This window comes from Necator americanus, chromosome X, assembly GCF_031761385.1.
Source record: "Necator americanus strain Aroian chromosome X, whole genome shotgun sequence".
Lineage (NCBI taxonomy): Eukaryota > Metazoa > Nematoda > Chromadorea > Rhabditida > Ancylostomatidae > Necator > Necator americanus.
The window spans coordinates 33,672,887-33,698,524 of NC_087376.1; the positions used below are offsets into that span (position 1 = coordinate 33,672,887).

A 25,638-nucleotide genomic window follows, 5' to 3' on the forward strand; every position below is an offset into this window, starting at 1 on the left:
AAGCTACATGGCTTAGCTGACTAACAAGTAAAAAGTGTGAGTTTCTTCCCGTTAACGATCATATTTATAGGAAAGATTAGTAGAACTTACTGTGAAGTAATTCATCTTAGTAGTTCTGAAATGGATAGGCATTTTACAGTTATAAAAAACGGTAAAATCTGCTGCATGGTCTGATAACTCCAAACTAATGGATCCATCTCAATTCCAAGGGATTTGATGTAAAGAAAACGAGCAGGTTCAGTCAGAAGGATGTTGTAACTGCACTGCATTTGCCTGAGGTCATATTTAGAAACCATCAGAGAGGACGAGATTAATTTATTCTATGAGCCCTACCTTTTTCATATTTACTGACTTGCAGTTTCCAAGATTTTCAGGCAATTAAACCAACAGCAGAGAATATAAGCATTATAAAAATCATGGAGTTACATTTTTTCAATTTTATTTTTGTACATTTTTTGTATTCGATCTACTACAAAGGAGTTTTTCATACTGAGACCCCCCGGTTATTTTCTAGGGATTTCTCAGCGGAATCGGGAAATGTTTGTACACAGACATTACTGAGAAACATCGCGAGTGTTCGTTACAGTACGACTACTTCGTGATTGGCACGTAAGATGGAGTGAAATGCAGTGGAATACTTCAGCAATCCATCAATTTGACGTTAAAACCAATGGAAAGGTGTGAAAGTTTGCTTTTTGGATGTCAGGGACGGTAACTCGAATATTTCGACCTGCACGAATGAATGAGAATACGAGCGAATGTGGAATATCCCTCACTACTTTTGAAACAAAAGAGGAGGTGCATATTTTAATTTTAGACTTTTTCAGTAGTTTTTACAATTTTAATCACTATTCTATACAATTTCCGCGTTTTTTCTCTTCTTTCTTTTTTTTTGAAAACAGGAACTGGTTCTGCTTTTGTTTCTGCATGGAATTACTCGGTACTTCCTGAAACGATCAACCTTCGCTCTTGAATGTCTCTTGAACTCGGACTTGTCAAGCAAAAGCGCTACGTATGCATGAGAATCAACGGAACCAACAGGCATTTTCCATGATCGACCACCATGCTGACATCAGTTTGGGGATTCCCGGAAAATTTTGAAGGCATTTGAGATCCATGAACCCCACCCATGATTTTCGTTATTTCTTTCCTTACCTTATTGCTCTGTTATAACGGCGCCAAACTTTCTCAAATATATTGAATAAACGTTATTAGTTTTTATTACTAGATATGTGACCAGTTTCTACTTTCTTATGGATCACTGGGATTCGCCAGTGCGTGTTGTTTACTGAATATAGTTCCCAAAATCTGCGTAAGATTTGTGGAAGCATATCTACTTATATATCAATGTACTCAGACGACAAAAAAGAGGAACATATTTATGGATCCCCTGCGTTATTTGCATAGATACTGATACAAGAAGTTCATCCGAAGTTTTCTTCCTTTTTCAGATTTAAAAATGTAGATCTAATGCTTCTCTCTATTTATTCATTTACATTCTTTTTTTTTCAAAAACGATACCTTACAGAAAATATAGGAGAAACGAAAAAGATAGCCCTCTCCTTAATTTCATGTGACATCAACTACTTCTTTCATGGTTCCCTCTTTCTTCTTCCCCTATTTTTTTTTTCGGTCGTTTTCATAGCGTAACTATACCAAAGGAGTAAAGGCTTAGTCTAAAAAACATCTGCTATTTTTGCTCTGCTAGAGTTTAATTCAGTGAGGTCTGACGTTATAATAAAATCTGGATATCCGCCTATTCAAGCTACCCGTAAATGTTTTGTTTTTCTTGGATTACAGATTAAGGATTCGTTGACGTCAGATGAAAATTTCACTTGGTTGCACTTCCTCGAGTCCTCCTTCTTTTCAACGGAAGTTCTTCCTCCGTATCTTGAGTTCCTACCATTTGTATATTTTTTTGTACTTATGAAGTTGTATCCTCCTGTAGTTTGTTCCTGACTAGAGAATTGCTACAGGAAATTCTTTTTCTTTTTTTTTCAAGTCCAGTGAGGAGTGGTGGAAAGTTTGTTAACAAATTAGGTGGAATAGAGGGAACGTAGTAATTCGCTATAGATGGATTTTTAGGAAATGAGCGAGAAGTAAAGGTTGTTGTTAAACGTACATCATTTAAGAACAAAAAAAAGTAGAGAAGAAGGAAGAGGTAAAGTAAAAAGTTGAGGAGTTGTTGAGTTGAGTTAAAGTAAAAATTTCCCTAGGTGGACCCGTCACCGTGAATTTCCGTCATTGATGAGGTGTTCAATCATCAATCAATCCATAGATCATTGCTTCATTTCAGTCGCTTGACTCCTAACTCACTTCTGCTTTAACTTCGAGTGGTTCAAGTGCAAGGTAGGTAAATGCAGTTGTACGTGTTTACTGTATTAACTTTATGTATTACTTGTATTTGTATTATTGTTGAATTTCGCCTTCTGTAGAGTGGTGATCGATTGTTGTGGATCATTTCAGAGTGATTGCAGTGATCACCGGCGACCGCACACGACTCGGTGCTGGCGAGGGGGGGTCTCGTCGACCAGCTCCGCTTCCTCCTCGTTCACCTCATTGACGCGGTAAAGACTGACATTGTATGACGAGTGCGGCTGTTCATCATTTTAATATTCGTACATACGTAGGATGGAGACATCATTAGCCGAGCTGTAGCCACTAACAAACACACACACACACACACGGACAGACAGACACATACGAGCCAGTCAGAGGCTCGTATCGACAAGGTCCCGTCGTCCACGAAACGTGAACACACAAGGTATGTATGTAGTTGCTTGAATCCATAGAAAATTCATTGGTTTTTCGTGTATCGCGCGCACCCAACCACTGAACATGCTCTGTCCTCATTCGTTCACTTATATCAGGATTGTTCACTTTAATTAAGCTTCAACGAGTTTGTTCAGCTCTTTTTTTTTAGTCGAGACTTTATTTTTCTTTATTTTTTTTTTCGTCGTATTCTTCCCTTAGCGAAGAATTGGCGTTGTCCTGCAGTACACTACACTTCATTGTGTACTTTTTAAAGAAATATGTGCTTCTTCGGAAAGAAATCGAATACTTCTGCTGAATCGCTGACTCCTCGCCGACGTCCTCATTTGAACGTCTTAGATTTCTTTCATTAACGTTGTTTTCTTCGATGTGGTTTGTTTAAATAGCAATTTCGTAGCGAAAAAGCAACTTTCGACAGCATTATCTATCCTCTCCTCTGCGTTTTTTTTTCTCGTTGAATATTTCTAGTTTATTTCTCGAGAATTTTTCGGTTTCTCTCTGCTTGAATGACTTAAATGACATTCTCGTATAGATCGACTCAAGCATAATTAAAATCTGCATCTAGAACTCTTCAGAAATGCATTTTACATCTTAAGGGAAGTGAATAGAAGGTCTAGGTGTCTTACTGTATCAAATTTCACAGCTAGGAACTTTTTTGTTCTAGTTCCTTAACTCTCTTTTTTTTCTCTTCATCTTCAGTTCCACATTATTTTCTGGAAAAATTAGGACAGGTGCTAGTGAAACTGCTTCTTAAATGTTGTGTTGACTCGAAATCGTTGCGAATGCCACAAAAGGGTGTCGACGTTATTTACAGCTGAAGATTTAAAAAAAAGAAATTTGTTCGAAAAATTTTCTTGGCGATGACCTTTCAAGTGAGATGGGAAGATTGACCATGAAACTCATGCGACATTAATTTTTGTCCCTATATAATCTGTTTAAAGAAAACCTTATATCCAGATAGCACAGTAGAATTGATGAACCTTTTGCATGCTGGTCATCCCGCAAAATTCCCTAACAAGTAAAAGTCGTGGTCGAAATCGTGGATTATGGAATTGACGTGTCGCTGTCCTATTCTAAAATTAAAAAAAAAACAAAAAAGCACAAAAAGACGACGAGAAACGCACATCTTCGAAAAATTGCTTTGAGAAAATACGCGTAGGAAACGCGCGAAGTGCGAGAGATCCGTTCGAACGCAAGCCGAAGAACCAGAAGTAACCGTAAGAGGGTGGATCGCCTTGGACACCACCGCTTCCTCCTGATGCGGAAACGCTAAATATTGCGCTTTTAAAAAAGCGAATATTTGTAGAAATACTCCGTTTTTCACCTTCAAACAAAAAATGAGAAAGAAATGTTATACTTCTTCTTATTCTAATAGTGTTCTTCTCTCGTTTTTACCATGTTTTGTTTTGAATCCCAATATTTTTGTTCTTCTGTAATTACGTAGTACTGTTACACTTCTATTTAACACCATCTCATATTTTTTTAATATTGACTTCAGTTAGCAAAAAATTCACCTGGTCTACAATTTAATGTTCTAAGATTCTTTACAAAGTAGAATAGTTGATTTCGGGAATATGCACCTGGGTTCCAGTTGCTAAGAAGTGCTACGAAGTGGTAATTTTTATGTAGCTGGTCTCGTATGTGATTGATTTCTTTTAAACGCGGTCGTCTTGAGATATTACTTGCTTCCGTACAAGTTTTACTCATAATTTCCTCTCTATTCCATCTAAGGACGTGTAGTCCACAAAGATTTTGAGAGTATCTGCATAGAGGTCCTTGCCATATACGATTTCCGTGCTGTTACACCTCAATTGTGCCCTCATCCTGAAATGCTCAGCTATTCGACCGTACTTGATTTGAGAACGCATTTCCACATAATCGACACTTCACCGTACGAGTAGTTGCAACATCGCTAAATAGCCGGCATTTGGCGGTTGTTGTTCAGCTGTGCAGCTTTGTCGTTCGTTGTCGAAAAAGGTACGTGACCGTCCTCCTTCTGTTGAGTCTCCCATTAAATGGACTGAGGTTGCGAGGGTGCCCTACTCTCCACGAATAGGTGGTCGTGTTTCCGTACCTCACCTGCATGACTGAAGGCAATTAGCAACCAGCGGTCGGCATCCCCCTTGATCTTCGCCTCCCACCTAGCAACCCGGCTTGACCTCCCAGCTCGCTCCCACCGTGCTAACATCAAATTCTCTCCACCTCATCTCGCTGGCCTCATAAAACATTATTTATGGAGTGTTCGCATGCTTTGTCGGATTGATACATCGTTTCCTGACGGCAAACAACGCAATTAATTGTTTCACTAAAAGATACAGATGTGCAGGTCGTCAAGTGTTGCGACGAGCAATTCCTTGTTTTTTATGGCCTTGTAGTAATTTTTAGCATTTTTACTGTTCTAGATCATACATTCAGCGTACATTTTTTTACCTATTATTATCATTAATATAATAAAAATGTAAAAGTCAAAAAATCCTATCCCGTCCTTCACTATCGTTTTTATTTTTATTTTTAATACTACTATTATCAATGTGTAATCTAACTAGTTCAGTACCAAGCGAAACAACTCTTAGACTCGTACGAGTCACTAAATTACCTTATCATAGGCGGATTTTTTATTTTCTGGAGTTGGTGAACGACATCTTTGACGGGTTAACCGCAACGAAAAAGACTGCTCCAGGTTCCACTTAAAATAAGGTTGCCGATTTTTCTTCTTTTAAATCCTCTAACTCACATAAATGTGTTTTTTTCTCTTCCTCTCCTTTTGTGCACCATTGGTGTATGTCAATAAATAAATAAATAAATAAATTCACTTCGTGCACTTGAATTCACCATTTGTCTGGGTGTAAGAAGTTCCAATATTTAATTTTTTTACCTCTTTTTTTCCCTCTTTTTTTCCCATTGTGTTTACGCATTCATTCCTCATACACTTATGCCTTATGGTATTTTTGATCTTCTTATAAGAAAACTAAATAGTATGAAACACCCGTTCGACCTTAAATCTTGACAGCCATAAAATCCAAGGGATCCTCTGGATCTTTCGTAGATAAGGAGAATACTTGCGGTGACAACCAAACACAATTGAACTTCTATAGCGTGACTTATTCCCATCTATACTCCTAAGAATTCCGCTGATCTCGTGCGCGATTCCTAGCGTCACATGACCCCTTCGAATTAAAGACAGCGATCCAGGGAAAATTCTGGTGTTTATTTCTCTCCAGTGGCACACTGGGTACAGCATGTACTTTGCAAAAGGAAAACCCTTTACAAATCCAGAAATCAAGTGGATCAAGAGCACGTAGAGTGATCAATTTAACCAACGGAGCAACTTCTTACATCCTCACAAGTGATAGAAAACTCGTGTCCGCGGATTTACTCATTCGTACGAATTCTAAAGATTGCTTTGTTTGGTACTGATCATTGTCTCGGAGCAAAAGTGTGGATCGAGGGGAACGAGGAACTACAGAATTTGATAGATCCTTGTAAATCTTTTTCTGGTTTCACTGGTGCCTCAGTTAATGAATAGCTGGTGACTTTGGTGACTAGCACTTCTGCTGTTGTTTCCTTAATGGCTGTAGAAGCAGATTGTATCCTCAAATGCTCCTGCAAGTGAAGTGAAAATTATGGGGATTACCACTAGGTTCTTTCTCAAGAAGAACTTTTTAATTTACATAACTAAATCGGAAGCAAATTTTTGTGACCAGACCTTGTTTTCTCAAAAATTATGTCCCTGCCTTTAATTATCTGCGGCTCATTAGAATTTTTGGGCATGTAAATTTCTTTTTTGTTATTAATCAAGAAAGTACATAGAAAATTTTCTCTAATCCATGATTTTTTGCACTTCCCTCTTCATCAACTTCTTCTCTTTGTCCTTGCCTTTGCCTCGGCTCTACGTGGGATTTCACAGTCTGGAATCGATATGGAATCCGATTCTTTTGCATAAATGATCTTCCTTACAGTTCTGTAGCTGTTCGCGTTTTCCCCCGGGAACCTTCCGCCTGAGCGTTGTCGCCATGTCGAGCGGTTCAGCGTACTTCCTGTTGCCTAAAGATTTGGATAGTGTTCCCGAACGAGCTTAAGTGTGCATAGCCTCGATGTTTACGTGGTGTAGCTGACAAGGCTAACAAAGGCGTTGACTTCTGTCTCATCTACCTCTCCACTACCTCAAACACTCACTCACCTCGTCATCTTGACTGCTCGGCCATCACAGCTGTTGACCGTGCATATTCTATATGCCATAATTAGAACGAACGAAGGTATGTATCCGAAATTGAGGTGCTTAGCTGTGCAGTCCTGTACATTCAGCTAATAACTCGGAAAAACGTGCGGTACTCAGCTGTTGCACTTGGAATCGAGTGTAAAATCTGTCGAATTTCTCATTGTTGTCATCCATCACTGAGTGCACATCAAAAAGCCAACATCGTTCATCGTCTCTTCCTATTTAACGGCTGTTGTTATGTCAAGTCTGTTTGGAAAAAAAGCACGACCGCTTTATGCTTTGAAGTCTCGCACACTCGATCAGAGCAGCTCTGCCGATGTGATATCATATTTCAGGGATTGACTGGAGGCGAACTTCCTTGGCTTCCCACCAAAAGAATCATTCGGTGACGAACGCCACTGGGAAACAACGAGAAAGGCAACATAGGTATCCTTGATTATTTCTTGAAATTCCGACCATTTTGAGAGAGAAAAAAAAAAGAAAAATGATAGACGTAGAGATGAAATAAAGAATATCTGGATCTAAATATGAGAACTGTGGAGTTGTTCTTCACTTCTGCTTAGCGTTCTGGGATTTGCACAGGGATTTTTCTAGGGATTGTCTGAAGTATGTGGTAGCAATAATGTAACAATAGTAAGGGTAATGATCATAACACTGTTAATGGATAGTGAAAAATCATAATAATACTAGTACTAATTAGTAACATAATAATAATAATATCACTATAATGGAAATAACAGTGGTAGTAATATTAACAAATTTAACAATTAAATGTGAAATAATTAATGAATATACACTTAGGTTAACGAATTTGCAGTTGCATGGAATTTCCCGTCTAAAAATTGTGGGGCATGCTGGATTCTATTGAGATCCTTAACTTACAGAATAGTCTTTCCTAGGAACAAACTTGCTCTTTTTTTTTCTTTCCAGATATTCTATCATTTCTAAGGGAATTATTCTGAAGAGATTTTTTTTAATTGCGGCAAGTCCACCGCTTTAAAAAATACGTAATAAATGGTTTCATTTATTCGTATAATATTTTAATCAAGGATGAGAACAGTTCAACTTATTATATTTTCCAACAAAAAAAAACTACTAGATGAGCATATACGAGTTCTCGAATTTTCCTTACCAGTTAAATTTTATTGAAGGCTTTTAATTGAAAATAGATCCAAATTGAGACGAATATTTGGCTCTTAAAGACCTAAGGAAGTAAAATAAGGAATAATAAGGAATAATAAGGAATAAGGAACTGGTCTGGAATGTACTGCATTTTTTTCCACCATTTTTTCTATCTTGAATTCTGGTTAAGGTTCAATACATAGCTTTCATCAAGTCTGATGGAAGCGAAAACTCTTCCTACAAATCCAAGAATGAGAGGATGCAGTTTTCCCGAACGAAACAACTCATGACACCCATAGAGTTTACGAAATGAAGTGGCGAAATGTGAAGTAGTAAAGAGAGAGATTATCCAACGATGCAACTCTTTGCACCACAAAAGTGTCAAATATTTCTCTACGAAAATTCGTTTTTTCGACTTTTTCTGTGTAAAGAGTTGCATCGTTGTATAAACTAGGCTCTCTAATCTCCATATTTGTAGATCGTCGCAGTTTTGCTGCGATATATCGCTGGTTGAGAACTACTTTTCGAACTCTACTTATTCCTGGAGAAAAAATCCAACATCAGGGATTTCCCACAACGTTACTTTTAACTGCTCAAGTTCGAGAGTGAGGGACACCTGACGTTAAAAAAATCTTTTTTCCTATTTCTTAGCCAGTTTTTTTTTTTCTATAAACATCTAGGCTATCGACTATTTTTTTAAGTTCCCTAACGCTGATCGTAATCGTATGATACGCTCGCAACGTTTTTAGTAACCTTAAAGGACCACAATAATCGTGCAAAAAGTCAATAAATAAGTGGTGACGAGAAATATTGCTGCAACAAGGATTTTTTTGCGGAATTCGATAGTTTTGCAGCTAGGTGATCCATGACGATCTGTCCATGATCTTGCAATCCATAATACAATAGATGAGGATCATCGCTAACGCGCACAGACAACCAGATCGATGATAGAGGTCACATTTCCGATATTTCCATTATGGACATCTCTTTGTTTCTAGGATTAGAGGAACGGAGTCTAGGATGGGTGATCAGCTGTTGAAGAAAGCATCCTCGTAGCGTATTTTTTTTTAAGATTTTGATACGTTCATTCTTGCCCTTTATTTATTTATTTATTTATTTTGCAGCATACCGAAGTGTAGGCAAAGTACCAAAATTCCAATTTCTACAGTCTCTGGAACACCGCCAAATATGTAGGACTGTCCATCAAAATTTCCAAACTTATATTCATCTGATTTTTTCTAAAGAGTAAAAAACTGATTGAATAAAATCTTGTCGATCGATACAGGGGTCACAGTTAATCTGAGGGACGGCCTGCTCACGCACGTACACGATTGTAGTAATATTACTTTGAGCTATTACTGGTTATCCTGGGATTACCGAGGTCATAAAAGATACTGGAACTTTTTTTTGCAGTCAACTACAGTATATTATAAATACATTGAGCAAAATAAAGGATTTGATCATCAAGTCAATGAGAAATCCGTCGGAAGCAAACAAAAAAGGTCTTTAATCATCGAGAATCATTGTTGATTCTGAATCAAGCGAAAATACACGCGAATGTATCTAACGGAGTGAAAAGAACAAAAAGAATCGAGTGTATCCCTCAAAAGTGAGGTCTGATCCCTACTCGCAACAATGAAAGATCACTGAACAGCTGTTCCTGAGTAAAAGCTGAGAGTTTGAGATTGCAACGTACTTCTTCATTCTGGAACTGGCCATTAGGATGAATACGCTACGAAGTGCACCAAAATTACTAGGAAATGTTGATGGGGCAAGTTGCCTAGTAAGGAGGGGGGGGGGGGGACACATGCCGATGCTATCGCCAGCTGTCGGATACCTCCTGATCGATCGGCGTTACTTGCTTTTTGACACCGATGCAGCATCATTCATTATCAGTTGACAATCATCCATTACGTTGCATCCGCTCGGAAGCGCTCACAGTGCCGTCAGGAGAGCCGCGTACATGCTCCGAACAAGAAGGAATGAATTGTGAGCTGTAAATTTGTGGACACTTCGCCGCAATACAACATCAATCCCCGAAACTCCGTTCTCTCGTGAAATTTCAGCACTTCTCTAGCATCCAGAAATAGACGCTATTGTCCCATTAACGATTCCACTTCCTTTTATGACCACCCACGTTTCTGGATGTCATCCAAGATTCTGACGTGCGTGTTGCGGACCTGTTTACCGGTCAGTCAAGACGGTAGACGTTGCTTGGTGGTGTGTATACATAACCTCGACCAAGCAATGACTTCTGCCATCCGTCTCTGCGACTCCTACACCTCAGATCCTCGTTCGACACTCTCTCACTCGACCCCCCACCGACTCCGCCCATCGCCACCACCAGGCCATTAACCGCCCCTCCCGCCACACGTCGTAAATCAAAAATTCGGCAACTTACCACGCCATAAATTACGGACGGACCACTTCCGATTGGGCGGCATACTGTACTCGATCGGAAGATCCTGCACGTTTACGGTACTCCATACCGTACTGCTTTCAATGATCTACTCCATATTCTCTCATCAATGATGTATTTCTATAGTAAGTACACTAATTTATATCTAATTGTAATTTTTATTGTATGAGACGATGCGATGGTGTTTTTGGGAAATATATAGCTGTAATGAAAATTTATTTTGAACGGTGGCGCATAGCGTCTTTGCGAGTATGATAAACGGCTTAACTGGTCGGGTTTTTGTCGGGCATCGCTCGTTATCTGCAGACTGTCCGAGGCTTTTCATGCCGAATGTAAATGTGCGTATGTGCTAAAAGAACGCTTCAATATCATGGATAAATGGAGTTGATAGTCCTAAGCCTCTGATCAAAAGCAAAGGAGAGAGAGGGAGAGAGAGAACGACAACTCAGGTCGTGTCATTCTGACACGATACTCCTCCGAAACAACACTTTCTGTAATTACAGTTTCTCGTCGTGTACCTCTAACAATGCTACAAATACTGCTCGCTGTTGTCATAACACTTCACGCCACCATTCTTACACCCGAAACGGAAGCTGCACATGGAAGTAAGTCCCTTTTTCGTCTCTTTTTTTCCCATCTGGACAACTCTGTCATTGTTCCTGAGTTCTGTTGCCAGCATCGCTGCCAGTCTTCTTCTTTTCTGCACTTTTGCCTTTGGGACACGCTTTTTTTCTTCCTCTAACGTTCTACGTTTGTTCTGCGTTTCGATGAAAATAAATGTGCGGTCGAGGCGCATGAGTTTTGCCAGTGTTCTCCCAGCATCCTAGCCAATCTCTCTTATCCGTTCCCCCCTCTGCTGCCTACTGGTATCGCATTTTCCGCTGCGCACTTGACCCGTTGTCAATGTCAAGTATCAATTCTCTATATGTACTTCTGGTAGTGAATACCATTCCAGATGATGATTTTATATTGATATGCCACTTCATGTTGATCAAATTCCCATTTGCTTCCCTTTGCGAGGATATTTTGAATTCGATCTGCTGAAGGAGCCAACAAAACACTACATTCATTCTATAATTTTGGCTCTAAATGAAATACACTATCCTGAAAAGTCATCAGATCTCAAACTTAGCTCAAACTCAAGGTCTAGGCAGAACCAGTTCAACTGGGACCGGACTTTTTTACGTGAAATAATACTCTCTGTGCTTCCAATCCTTCTAGTTATATCAGATCTGTCATTTTTTCATCTCGATAAGACATAACACAAATCTCATCCTGAATTTCTCCGTTCCTGTCGTAGCCTAAAGGATTTGTCTCGTGACGGGAAGGGCCTATACTTCCCTCACTAATATCAAACTCCTCTCAGGACATCGAAAGCATTCTCAAACTTTTTGAATTTACTTAAACGAAGTTCCTGAGGGAAGCAAAAAAGGGAAAAAAGAGCAACTGCTGATCGAACTAATCCCTCATCCGTAATTTGAGTTCCGACCTTAGTCGGTGTATGGTCGCAGGAACGCTCCTGCATCCAAAACTTCAACTGTCGTGTGCCTGGGCCGATTGTTAGGTGATTGCGTTTCACTAAGCCTCTTTAAAGTTAGAAAAAAATCCTTTTCGAGGTGGATTATTGTCTCCGAATGGATCCAACGATTTGTGACGTGTTCATGCGATTTGCGTCGTATCGCGTTGCGTCCAAATTTGTCGCGGTCGCGATTTGAGTGACGTTTTGATCCCACCGTGTTTGGAAATGGAAATGAGAAGGCTGTCAATGGCATCGACAAGCCACAGCAATCTAAGCATGAAACAGCGGAGGCGAGGAGGAGAAGGGGAAAGCATTAGCATAGAATTCGCACTGTGTATCTGCCGTGCTCCGTTGCTGGGGATCATCGGCGTTGATGAGGTGAGAACGAGAGGAAGGCTGAGGTTGTCATTCTCGTCGAATCCCTCATTAGCGGAAACAATTAAAACGCACAGATTGAGTTGGCAGAGCAACAGCAGCAGCAGCAGGCCGTACACTTGATTCGCATTTGCAATTAACGGACAGCACACTTAGAGATGACAAAAGACACATAATTAAGTGCCACGTCTGTAATTAGCATACAAATCCTTGAGGCAAACTGAGGTTGTGATTTTTTCGCGACGTATATCCCCTGCTGCAAAAGCAGGGAGCATCTAGGATTCATAGATCCACTGCGGGGATAAACTCTGGTGTTCCGCAAGTAGCGTCGGTCTGTAGTATGGATCCTTAGCAAAAAAATGTTGGATTAGTTTTAAGACATTGATCAACTTTGACGTAAAGCCTCTTAAGTGTGGTCAGACTTTTCTGGAATCGGACTAGATCAGAGCAGACCTTCATTTTACAACTCTGGCTAAGGAATACGAGTCTTCAAGCGGTCGTAATGGGTTCATTAAAGTAGTTGAAACGATCGAAAGGTCTGCAGTTCCTGTAGAATCCTGGAAAACCGTCTCATGTTTGTAGTGGTTCCAGACTTCGTCCAACTGATTCGTAAACAAACGATTCGAGATTTTTACAATCGATATTTGATTACTGTCAGAAATTTTGCCGGATGAAATATACCAGTCTGTGAAGGGAGTTCCAGCTGTCCTATCCAGAAACCCAGGAAGGATTGGACACGAGATGCGAGAAGTAGGCGAGTGCATCGGGAATTTGATTACACCACGCAGTAACAAGTGTCCACTGAACGTGATGATGTTAACCTTGATGTGACTCCCATATCATGGCTGAACTCACTATCTCCGCCATACATCCTCGTCCTCTAATGACAACCTCTCTCAAACGTTGTGACGTTGACATGCGCGTACCGTACCGCGATCGTCATCGTTGATAGGTACGCAGCAGTATCGCCTTCTGCAGAATTACATATGCTAAATATGGATCGTAACCGTCTTACTAATGTCAACAATTTGAAATATCCAACAGAAATTTACGGAAAACGCTAGAAATTCACGGATACTTGCGAGAACTACAAGAGATCAGCTATGGTAGATGTTCTCCGATTATCCATTTACTATCGCTCCCAGCAATTAGTGCTGGCTTCCGTCGTGGCCAGCTGTGTGTTTCGTTGACGATGTTTATTCTTTGTGTACGGCTGCATCAACGAAGATGTCGCGTTCATTTCGATCATCTGTTGCCTGAAACGTTCTTTTTTTTTGCTGCTATCCTTATCGCAACACGATGCAGCAAACGATCATCGATAAATAAATGGTGAATTTAAGAGCGATAGGTCACACGTGGGTACATAGAACACACTGCCGATGATTCAAAACATTGCTTTCCTCCCCTACTATCAATGTGAACCGTAATGGAAGATGTGACTAGGGTTTCTGGATTGCTACGTATTGAAAAATATGATGGATGAGATGTAGATGAGGTACACTCTCTATTAACTCAGTTTTTTTAAAGTCGAAAGTTTAAAATTTAATCATACACGGGACTAATCAGTGCTCATTCTATTCTTTTTGCTATATTTTCTGTTTTTATTTGAATTCATCCTTGTCACATCCTTTTGACACGTCATTGAGCGTAATAAATAAATAAGTAGAGTTCACCAAATTGACTCATATTGAGTATAGAAACAACTATGTTTGAGAAAAAAAATTATAATAGTGTTTAGATTAAGTATATACTTTTGAGGGAATCATTTAAATTATTAAGATGCAAATTACGAACAATTCTTAATAATTCCTTTTTTTTTCTAAAATTTTGACGTCAATGATTCAATAAACTATCCTGGTTAATCCTAAAACTATAGTCGTGTGGTGATGTTCCCCTAAACGTTCTGCTTAATCCTTGCCTATGTGTATATAAATGTTCTCGAAGTTCTCTTTCTTTTGGCTGTCATGTCTAGGATTTCTTAATGCATGACATGCCCCGACTCCAGAAAAACAATAAACACTAGGATCGGAAGTTCTTGCTCGCTATTCCGTTGTGTTTCAGTCGATTAACTTCAATTATGATGTCTAAATTTGCAATTAACAGAGGGGAAAATAGTTTAACACTTGATAAAGATAATTACTAGTAGTTTCAAATGATTACAGAAATAAATTCTTCATTTTTTGCGGTCAGTTACTGCTTCAAGGACAACCTGTGGCTGGCTTCATGTAGATCTTTGGAACCTTCCCAAGGTTTATGGTCCCTATTTTTCTTCACACTGATTCTCAATGGAAGTCCTGTGTTCATTAATCGCTTAAGATCCTTTCTAATACTTCCACGAGGTTCTGGTTGTTATGTATTATGGGTGCGATTGCGCCAAATCCCTAACTACTGACATTCCAGACATAGATCCGGTCGTTGGATAGATTAGCTGTTTCCATCCAAGCATCCATGATTGTTCCTCGTAGATCCGCAAATTATTGGTCCAGTAACAGAACTGTTGCATGTCCTATAAGCTTCCTGTGTCTCTCGTGGCCCGTAATTGCACTCCTCCACGCCAATCTTCGTTTCATCATAACGCACGCTTGCTTAATAACGTGTAATAGAACTCCATCGGCTATGGCTGTGGACATTTTGAAATTGCGAATACACTCTGTCCATACATCCATCCATCCATCCATCCATCCAGCCATCCGTCCCTCAAACCGCATACGACGTTAAAGTGAATGACGACATAGAATTGACGTGAGCATCTATTACATCCTGCATATGATGACATCAGTTCGGTTCTGGTTGACCTCGTGCGGATTGTAATCCGAACTGGCCACGATCTCTGCTGCCACATCTCTTGAGAGGATTATATGAGAGTAGTACCTGGCCTCGGTCACCACACCTGTGCGATATGAAACCTTAGCACGAAATCGAATAGCCTCATCGTCATTCACTTAATGAGGACGTATGAGGTGGGCACATATGGTGTGCAAGGATGAATTGATGTGGATGAAAATCGACATATATGGAAGTGTCATGGGGACGAACATATTCCAGCAGAATCTGATGGAATACATTACATGGGGCCCAACGGTTTAAGATTTAAATCATATCCAGATCATATATCCTGCTGGTCAAATTCATTTTCGACATCGAACTCTTAATTTTGCTGACTTATTTTTCTTATTTTTAAATGTTTCCTCAAAGGCCCTATATTCTGGAAACAGAAAGGAAAATCCATGCGACGAAACGTCATCCTGAGTGTAGAAGAAAAATTGATATGAGAGCACTTTTATGTTGACAAGATCCCAACTGATGCTCTACGTTGTTTTCTGGATGTTCAGTGATTCCATCACGCTTCTGTAGAAGTGCCAAGTACTTATGCTAATGGCACTGGGAACTTCAGATTATAACCTCCGGACCATGGTTCCCCTCGAGATTCCTAAGCCATTACAAGCGTGGGATAAGCCTTTTTGGGAGGTTACGAAGAATTTCCGGAGGCACAGTGATTAGCACAAACGAGGGGATTTTGAGCGAATGGTTACGCCATCACGATATCAGACCTCGGAATCGAACCCCGATCCACTAGATAGCCAATAAGGACGTGGGAGTGACAGCAGATGGCGGATTAAGAGCCATAACATGACCCAGTAGGGGGGAAAAAACTTCTGGTGTCTGTGTGCTCTTATTCAGGGGTTAGGAAAGAGTTATGAGTTAAGAGTCTCGATTGAACCGTGACTGTTGTGACTTTTAGTAAGCTCAAAATGTTCACTTTAAAGTCCTATTCCATCGAAATACAACGAAGAATGGAAGATGGCAGACAGCCCTTCAGGAAGAAAAGAAACATATCAGAAGATGTGCTTTATGACAGGATTTCTCATGAATCATGCCAAAAAATGATCCCGGTCCTCTCTAGAGATTCCAATGTTCCGATTACGGAAAAAGTGCTCATGCCACTAGAGTCCAGTGATTGAATATTATGGATGATTGGGTGCGCTAATCGAGTGTCCAGATATACGACGATAAGCCGTCGGTCCGCGCAGCTTTCCGCTCAATCCTCGCACCACTCGCCGACACCAATTTGCATCCAAATTTAATACGGAAATAGCAAGTGCCATGCGGTTCGACTACATCCATCGCACGATGAGAGCCACTGAAACAAGCAGCACACGATTGCTAGTTGCTAATAGCTCATTGCGACTCTGGAAGAATAGCACATTAAGAAGAACCCATGCCTCGTTTCCATAAAACCTATCATTGTTAGCAGAAGATTTTTTAGTGGTCTGTTTAGGTTTTGAAAAAAGAGCAATTTTTTTCGCGGATTATCAAAAAAAGTACTGGAAAAGTCGTTTGGTTCAGCCAGGAATTCAGTAGAAGTGAAACGTTTTCGGGTTATCTCTCCAAAGGCTGGCTCTACCTTTACAATTCGAATTGAGTCTTAATATTCCTGGATCATTGCAGTAATCACCTATCAGGTTAGGATTTGCGCCAGATATAACCTTTTCCCTAGAAAGAAAGTAGTATTTTTGAGTTATAGCGAGAGGGAGAGTGAGAGAGACCAGAAGTCTCGACAATCCAAGTGCATTTCTATCCCAGACAACATGTCCGCCTTCAAGACTCGAAAGAGGAACTCTTATGAATGTGGAACACAATGGATGTGCTTATCACTTTCGTTAACGAGAAAATGTCATTATTCAACTTGAAATGGGTCCCAAATTGCTTAAAATGTATGCCGGTGGTGCCTACATGAATGCAAAAAATGATATGAAGGAATTGCTGCTCTTTTTCTCTATGGATGCTAACTCCTAAAATCCTAAAGATGACATTACGAACTTGATACCGTATTGAAACGCTTCACATCTTATAAAATATGTAGAGCATTTAACCGTGTTCGTCGTTTCAGGCCCTCCAAAAATGCTGATGGATGTTGAACGGAAGTTCCGGATTCCACTTGGTCAGAAACAATTCAAACTTGTATGTCCTGTTATTACGAATGACAAAGACATGCTTATGATACAATGGACGAAGAATGGGGAGCAGGTACGAATTGTTCACAATTTTTTAGATGACTCTTTCCTGCAGATGCATCACAGATGCGCTCGCACGCAGCCTCACACGCTCGCGTTTTGTTCGAAATAGCGCTACGCTGACGGTAATCCATCATTGTCAGGATGAATGCCTACATACGGAAAACCACTAGCACCCCATTATGGGCATTGCTCGAGGGCTTTCGCACGCGACATTTCACAATCACTCACTCACTCACAGCCTAAGCAAAGCATAGTTGAAGAGAAGCGCGACATGTCTGGAAGAGGAGCGGATAGAGACAGGAGCGGCGGACATGGATGTATGTACTTACAGGTGGAATGGGACTCGCGTTACAAGCTAGCGAAAGATGATCGTGAATTGAGGATGAAGACGGTGAAGCTGGATGACAGCGGCCGGTATCAGTGTCAGGCGACGAACGGATTCGGTCATCGAACTGTTGACTTTACAGTACACGTTTACGGTACTTATACACGGAATATTCATTTAGATTTTGTACTACCCTATTAATAAGATGAGATTAACATTTTGTTCACGTATACTGTTGTTGTAGATTTGAATTGATTTTTTATTGTAAATATTGTTGTTGTAGATCCTTCGGAAGATTCAATTTCCCTCAAGGATGCTATAGTTCTCGCAAATTCGAGTAAGTCATTTTTGAAGCGACGCTTTTCAAGTCATATATATATATATATATATATATATATATATATTTGCAGAAAACGGTGGAAAATAATATAAATATAGAATACAAAAAATAAATGACTGGCAAATTAATAATTGTGTAAAGTTCAGCGCTTGTGATTTTTAAAATTAAAATATAAATGTTATTATATGGTAGTATTTGTAATTTCAATAAATTAAACCTCTCATTGAGGGTGCATAGGCTACAATTCTTCAATAAGATTTATTTGTAAATATTAACAAGAATGAATTACTGTCAAATGATCTATGTGATGAGAAAAATTGTATCAGAAACGGACAAAAAACAATATTAATTCATTTTTCGTTCCCTGTTTGAATTTTTCTGACACAACTCTTAACCATCTATCACCATCACCGTATTTCAGCATCTGCACCAGCATGGTTGATCGACATGAACCTCGACTGGTCCTCTCCTATGCAAATCAACCGAGGAGGTCGTATGGAACTGCGATGTCCGTCGCGAGGAAACCCACTTCCTGAAATTCGATGGTACAAAAATAACATGCGCATCACCACTGGTGAGTAGTGTTGAAAAATAAGAACTAGGTTTAAAATCTGCAAACAGATCATCTTTGTTAATGCTTACCTAATGAAAAACGTGGATTTCTTCGAATTCCAGACACTCCTCCTCATATCGCATCATTTGTGATAGACCCAGCTGGTTTGGATGATTCCGGAGAGTATCGATGTGTTCTGGAGAATCGCCTCGGTTCCATTGAAGCCATCTTCAAAGTGACTGTTGGCGACTTTTTCGACGATGGAAGGAGAATTAGTGCTCATGGTCCTCCATCGGTTGGTTTTTTTTTTCTTAAATCAGAGATAACGTACAATTTTTCTCTGGAAAAGATTCTAACATTGATGATCTCCATATGAGTTGTGTTAGAAGATGAAGATCATGGATTGGAATCCAGACAGAGGACATTGAAAATTGCATGATCGCTGTGAACTCGCTCTGATACTGGATGAGGGAGACGCGCTACAGATAGGAATAGAGTAGAGAGAAGAAGGAGTGTGCAGGTCTAGCTGAGAAACAGTACGCGCTACGGCGGCCGCGTTGCGGTCACGTGGTTGAATAAGTGCGAAATAAATAAAATAATATTCCAGAAACTAATAGTAATACAATACTTCTTAATAATAATACAAAATAAATTTACTATACTTGTGCATCTGCTCGTGAATATACCCTCATTGAAACAAAAAAAAACCTCCATCATGCGTCCGTACTCAAACTCTTTTACTATCATCAATCCATAGCTATTCCTAGGTTTTCCAAGTGTGGCAGAGGAATTTATACCATTTCTTGTTTTTTTTTTCTGTTTTATAGCACTGATAGGGACAAATTATGATTTCCTAGCATCAACTTACTTATCTAATAGATATTTCATTGCAGGACCAACTACCGGAGCCAATAATTGATCAACCGTACAACACAACCGTAAGAGTCGGTCATACGGCTCAATTTCTGTGTAAAGCGAAATCACCTCAAAGTCCACTCATAAAAGTGAGAAATTAAGAAACTAATTTTTTTTTGTTATTTGATGTACCTCTTCTTTATTTTGGAGTAGATTTCAAGTTTCACTTTGTGTTTTCATAGAAACATCTGGAAGAATTTGCCTAAATTTTTAGTGGCTCAAAGAAGTTGAGGATCCTGTTGCAATTCGTCGCCGTGATCCGAATGCTACCATCGTTAACGCGAGTGGAATGCATTTGTTGGTTCTGGAACAAACTCAAGTGGAATCCATGTCACGTGAGGGACCCGAACATCTTTACACCAATCGCCTCGTCATTCCTATGGTAGATACCGTAGCTTTAGTGTTTTTTTTGTCATTTACCTCTATAGATACTATATTCCAGGTGACTAAGGAACATGCAGGTCGATACATATGTGTTGTAACGAGTACACAAGGACATATTGTTTACAAAGCAGCTCAGCTGAATGTTATTGCTGGTGGGTTCTCGTCGGAAAGGATTTCTACTCTATCCGGTGGAATGCCCAGCTAATGTAATTCCTTGTTAAGCGTACGATTTCGGCTCAATCGGTTTTGACATGGATAACTTCTGGTACTTTGTTATTCCTATCTCAATTCTATTCGTTGGACTTGTCGTTGGAGCAATCGCATGGCTACGATGCAATCAAGAGGTTAGTGAAATCTGAGACGGTTAAATTTCTGGATGAAAGAAGAAAAAGGAAGAAAATCCATGAAGAAACTTGAACTTCTTCCAAGATATTCAAACTTAGAGCGGGAAATATATTAGAAACATCTTTTCGGCTTTTAAAAATATGTAAAACGTGAAAATAAAATATTATTCAGAGGTAATATTTGAGTATAAAACTGATTTTGAACAAAATCGGGGATAGTTCGAAGAATTCTAGCAGTTTGAGGAATTTACGAATTCATAACCATCTAAAAAAATCACGTCATCGTCGTTATAGAAAACGTCAGCTACAAATTTTTTTCTCATTTTTTTCATTATTCAAATTAAGAACAATTCGCAAGCGTTTTGTTATTTCGCAAATTAAGAAAATTTTTGGAAACAAATGGGAAAAGACGTTAAGTTTCTCCGAGATTTCAGTATCCAGGAAAAATAAAACAAAGATTTTTAAACTGCATCAGCTTGCTCTCTCCGATTATTTGTTTAAATTACCGTAATGCTCTAGGGAAAATTCCTGCAGAGAACAAGTAAAAAGTCCAGAGAGATACTAAAATGCAAAACAGAACTTGTTGCAGCCTTCTTCACCAAAATGCCTCACTGGCAAACCTCCTCCACCTCCACGAATTCCACCTCCAGTAGCACCGGCGGAATATCCACGTGGTGTGACCGAGTTTAATCAGGAATACACTATCGATAAGATGAGGTAAATCAAGAGATATTGCTGTTACAATTTCTATCATATGCTTTCATTTTATTCAGTCAAATTAATCCATGCTCTTCAGATCTCCTATAATCCTGAATAACTCAATGTTTCATCAAAAGTATCCAATGGGAATCGCAACCCTTGACCGAAATAACATTCAACGAGCACAAAGAGGTGATCAATCATATCTCAATGCTGTTTATCATTCCGTCAACTGACAGATTTCCGGAAATTCGCAGGAACAGGAACTCAGCTGTTCAGTTGTAGGTAACGACGAGATGTCGAATTTGTACGACAACAGCTCACCGCAGCCGTACTGGACTCAACCGATGATGCATCGACCTCTTGCCAGTTCCATTTACACCGCAACATCCGGGAATTATCGAACATTAGAGGTGATAACTATGTTAATTATTATATGTTAATTATTGACCTCGCTTTAGTAGCAGATTGATCGATAATTCGTAAGGGTTCCTGGAATAGGGGATCGCAGGATTTTTAGCAGTATCGAAGGTGATTGTGGAAAATAGATTCTGTGGCAGTTTTGATAATTTAAGGAAAATTTCGTGGAAAGGAATATAAGGATGGAAATTCACATAGATTTCTATCAGTTCTTTTTCTCCTGAGGAATCTTACTTAAAATTTTCGATTCTCTTACTATAAGTTTTTTTTTCTAAGCTGAGTACAGTTTTTAAAAACACAGGGGATTCTTAGTGTAATGAAAAAAGCAAAAAAAATAACAGAAAAAAACACAACAACGGCTAAAACGGAAAACATTTGTCTAGTTCCTAATACATACATAACTTAACCTACTACATAATCTAACTAAATCAAATAAAAATTATACTTAATTTACCAATCACGCCAGCACTAGGGGTTTTTCGGAGTCTATGAGGGTTGTCCGGAACGTTCACCGAAATTGACGTGAGGCAAGGATGGTTCTGAAAAAGAAGTGAAGGTGATGTTGTAGGCGCTCATGAAGACATCACAGGAGCATGAATTTGTCAAAAATGTGCCCATAAATTTTGAAAGCTTTAAGTGGTACCGGCTTTTGCCTCGTAATCTCACTCAAACCAATGTTAGTGTGAAAATCAATCCGTATTCATTTCCCTAGTTTTTCGCAATTTTGAAAAAAAAAATTTTTTTGTCTTCAGGTTGGATATCCTCATTCTCGAAACTATCCGTCAATGTGCAGTGATGAATATTCGGAACAAGAGCAGCCATTCATCACATATCGAAGATGAATGATTCGGTTGTAATCCGTTGATTGAAGCAATCGGTGAAAAGAGAAAAAAAGTACGAAGAGTACGTAGAAATTCATCACCTCATTGCAGGAATGTATACCTCAAATCGATACATACCAATATAATGTGACTATAAATTCACAAATGTGAATTTGTAAGCTACTGTATTGGTATTACAAAGTCATTGGCCAAATCCTATTAGTGAATCACAAAAAAGTGCGATTGTCGTTTATATGCGAAAATTCTCCCTCTTTTTCTTTCCCTCTCGGATTCCGTACACTACCAATGTATGCAATTAATTTTCTTGATACTCCATGATTACGGGTCTTTCAAATATTTGAATAAGAATTCATCTAATCATATTGTACGACGTTTATATGCTCCTCGTGATTATGCCATAATTTCATCCAGAAAGTGTTTTTTTTTTCATTCTACTTCTGGTTTCATACATGTATAGTATACGGTAGGTGATTTTATGGTTGCTATATTTATGATTTGTTGAGCTTGTCTTCGTTTGCTTACTGAGCTTAACACCCCAATTTGACACCGGTACATCACTCGTCATCATTAAGGTTATACGATTTTTTTTTGTCTTTATTTTTCGATAAATATGAGAAAATCAAGTGTTTAATGCAATGTGAAATGCAATCAGGTTGTTTCAGTCTTATTTTCAACAATTTTTTTATTAGAAGTTTTGTTTGGGTCACTGTTTACTATTTAATGGTACTAATCTGCCCACAGAAATTTTTTCGACAATAGTTTGCGTAGCGAGCGACACAGAGCGCACTTTTGACCTTCTGTTTCCATTCCAGCGATATTCCAGGATTCTTCTCGTTCTCCTTTATTAGAACTTATCTGCATATATGAAGTAAGTCAATTCTACTTACTGTACTTAGGTGCTGTAAGTCTCCAGCTTTCTTTTTCCTTAGTGGTATGTCAAATATTACTTGATACATATCCGAAAGTCCTGGATTCACGCGTGCTGTCAATAATTGCTATCAAATATGGAGCAACATTGGTAGTCTAAGTGTATTTATATATATTCCACCGTTTATTGTCTCCCTCCTTTTTGAAATCATCTTGTTTTGGAAGTATACAGTACTGAGGGGAAATGTCAGTACATTCGTAGACGGTGTAGACGTTGAAATCCTTGAAATAGAGGAAGCGATGCGAAAGAAAATCTTGCCCTAAAAAGAGCGAGATCGAAGGAAGAAGCCTTTTGAGAAAATTTAAAAATTTAATTTAAAAGTTTTTCGCCCTCATTTTTTTCTTAAAATTTAGACTTAATATCTTATTTAAATAAACAAATAGTAAACACGTTCTGTGGTGAAGCGGGTTCATCCAATCACAGACACGAGGCGGTGAGCTTCAAACGGTTCATCGTCCAACAAACGGCAGCACCGGCAGGCAGCTACATGATTGGCCGATGGAACATTAGCGAAAATGTTCGACATCTGCCATTCGGACTGACGCATAGAAATGAGGCACTCGATGAGATTCGAAAGAAATTAGAAGGAATAACAATTAGAGCTGGATCAATCCACAAATCCGGCTAAATTCGAAATTAGGTAGTAAATGGAAGAAAAATTGTGGAAATTCCCGAGAGCAGTGTAACTTAGCCTACAAAATTATCGTTTTATCCAGGAAAATCTCATCCAGCAGGTAGTATAGTAATAAATGTCATATAATGCATGACATATTGACGTCCTATAGATAACTGCCCATATATTCGTATAATTATAGATATTATAGAAATATATATTATAAAGAGATATATTATGGATATTATAAATATATTGATACAGATAGGATAGATACATTATACATATTATTGTTCATATTATTAATGTCTATTATTCTTATTACCTTATTATTACTATATATAGCATATTAACGTTAGAAATATTGGAATCCTAACGGATTTGAGAATTTCTAACAAACTAATTTCTAACAAAGAAAAACTAACTCTTTCTCAAGTTATATCCATGAAATTATTGCATAATTGAGGATGAGCCATTTCTCCGTGTATATTGAAATCTTCTTAATTATTCCAAAATTGACGAACTCAAAAATATATTGACATGCTTTAAAAAAACATCACAACCTGACAAATAGCCACTGGACCGTACTAGTTACTTCTTTGTTGTTTTTGTTGTTTTTGTTAATTTATTAAGTTACAGTAATAGTTGTCATTTTATAACAACGAAAACTGGCTGCAAATCTAAAAACTTTCGTGGTGAGAAAAATTCGAGAACGATTCATTCGAGTTGTTAATATTCTTGTTCTCCTTTGACATATCGATTGCTATCAATTGTTCTGGAATACAAAACAGGTCATACGGAATCCCTGATCTTATAAAATGACACCTAGACCATTTTTCTACTATTTTCTTTTGATTTTTTCGATTTTATCTCAGCTCATTCATGAATACCATTTTTATGTAAGGATAGCAGCCGTTTCCCGAGCAACTTTGCGCTCATATGAGTTTTTTTTTCTATTTTGTTAAATTTTCGAGCGTTGCTAGGTTGTCATTGTATCGCATAGTGATCTAGCCTGATCGATCCAAGGATCACGACTTCGATTGATTGAGGCGGGAAAACATCTCTAATCATTTCCGCAAAAAAAAGAGAGTTGTGCTATAGATAGCAGTGGTTACATTTTTTTTTCTGCTTCTTTTCTTCTTTTAAGATTAACCTCTAGTTGGATGTCAAATGCTGAGGACCCCCTTTTGTGTTAGAAGAGTGAGGGAACCGCTTTTTTTCCTGGAACATTCCGATTCTGAAGACACCAGTTGAAGCCTGAAGGAGTCTAAAGGGTTTCTTCTATCTAGGGAAACGAAAGTTTGTAAAAATTTCTTTATTTTCTGATTTCTATACGCAGCGATGCTCCTATCTTACTGCATTTCTATTCTCATATTATGTTAGATCCCGTCGTTTTTTTCATCTTCTTATTTAAACAAATATTGATTTCACATTTCCCGGTGATCGTAGTTGCCTTGAAGTTTACAGAACAATCTATTTCAGGGAGCTTATTGTATTTATGCTGTATTAAATTCAGTACAAATGAACATAATTTATTTCATTGCTGTATATTCAGGAAGTTCTCAGTGCTCAGGAAACGGTTAATTTTGCTAAGTAATTTAGGTTTTTTCTACGGAATCAAACGTTGCTGCTCCATCATCACACAGGTGTTTGATTTTTGCGATATTGTACAATACTGGATGAACTATTACTGTATTTTTGGCCTGTAATGTAACTGTATTTTAGTACAACACAAACAGAGTCGAATGTCATGTTTGTCATCGGTCTAGACATGCGAGAGTCAGGCGATTCGTTACGGAAGAAAAGTGAACAATTCTGGAAGAATCCATGA

At 38.7% G+C, this 25,638-nt stretch overlaps 2 protein-coding genes across 3 annotated transcripts; both read left to right on the forward strand.

Moving 5' to 3' along the window:
• Positions 1–738: 738 nt before the first annotated feature.
• RB195_026247 (uncharacterized protein) lies at positions 739–22,266 on the forward strand (the record flags this gene model as incomplete). 2 transcript variants are annotated; one of them, XM_064214711.1, is made up of 21 exons in its annotated part: positions 739–798; positions 2,344–2,349; positions 2,467–2,567; positions 2,631–2,654; positions 2,718–2,764; positions 7,327–7,376; positions 7,405–7,417; positions 11,036–11,137; positions 17,318–17,454; positions 17,776–17,923; positions 18,053–18,106; positions 18,531–18,683; positions 18,785–18,957; positions 19,556–19,666; positions 19,792–19,959; positions 20,020–20,113; positions 20,184–20,305; positions 20,895–21,022; positions 21,102–21,196; positions 21,290–21,417; positions 22,177–22,266. In XM_064214711.1, 21 exons carry the CDS (start codon positions 739–741, stop codon positions 22,264–22,266), a joined length of 2,004 nt encoding a protein of 667 aa, XP_064070592.1. The 2 variants fall into 2 exon arrangements, with proteins under 2 accessions (XP_064070592.1, XP_013302503.2); XM_013447049.2 differs by lacking the exons at positions 739–798; positions 2,344–2,349; positions 2,467–2,567; ... (2 more) ...; positions 7,327–7,376; positions 7,405–7,417 and having other exon boundaries at positions 11,059–11,137.
• Positions 22,267–22,896: 630 nt separating this feature from the next.
• Positions 22,897–25,638, forward strand: RB195_026248 (uncharacterized protein; the record flags this gene model as incomplete). The annotated part of the gene is made up of 4 exons (XM_064214712.1): positions 22,897–22,918; positions 23,079–23,134; positions 25,410–25,453; positions 25,533–25,638. 4 exons carry the CDS (start codon positions 22,897–22,899, stop codon positions 25,636–25,638), a joined length of 228 nt encoding a protein of 75 aa, XP_064070593.1.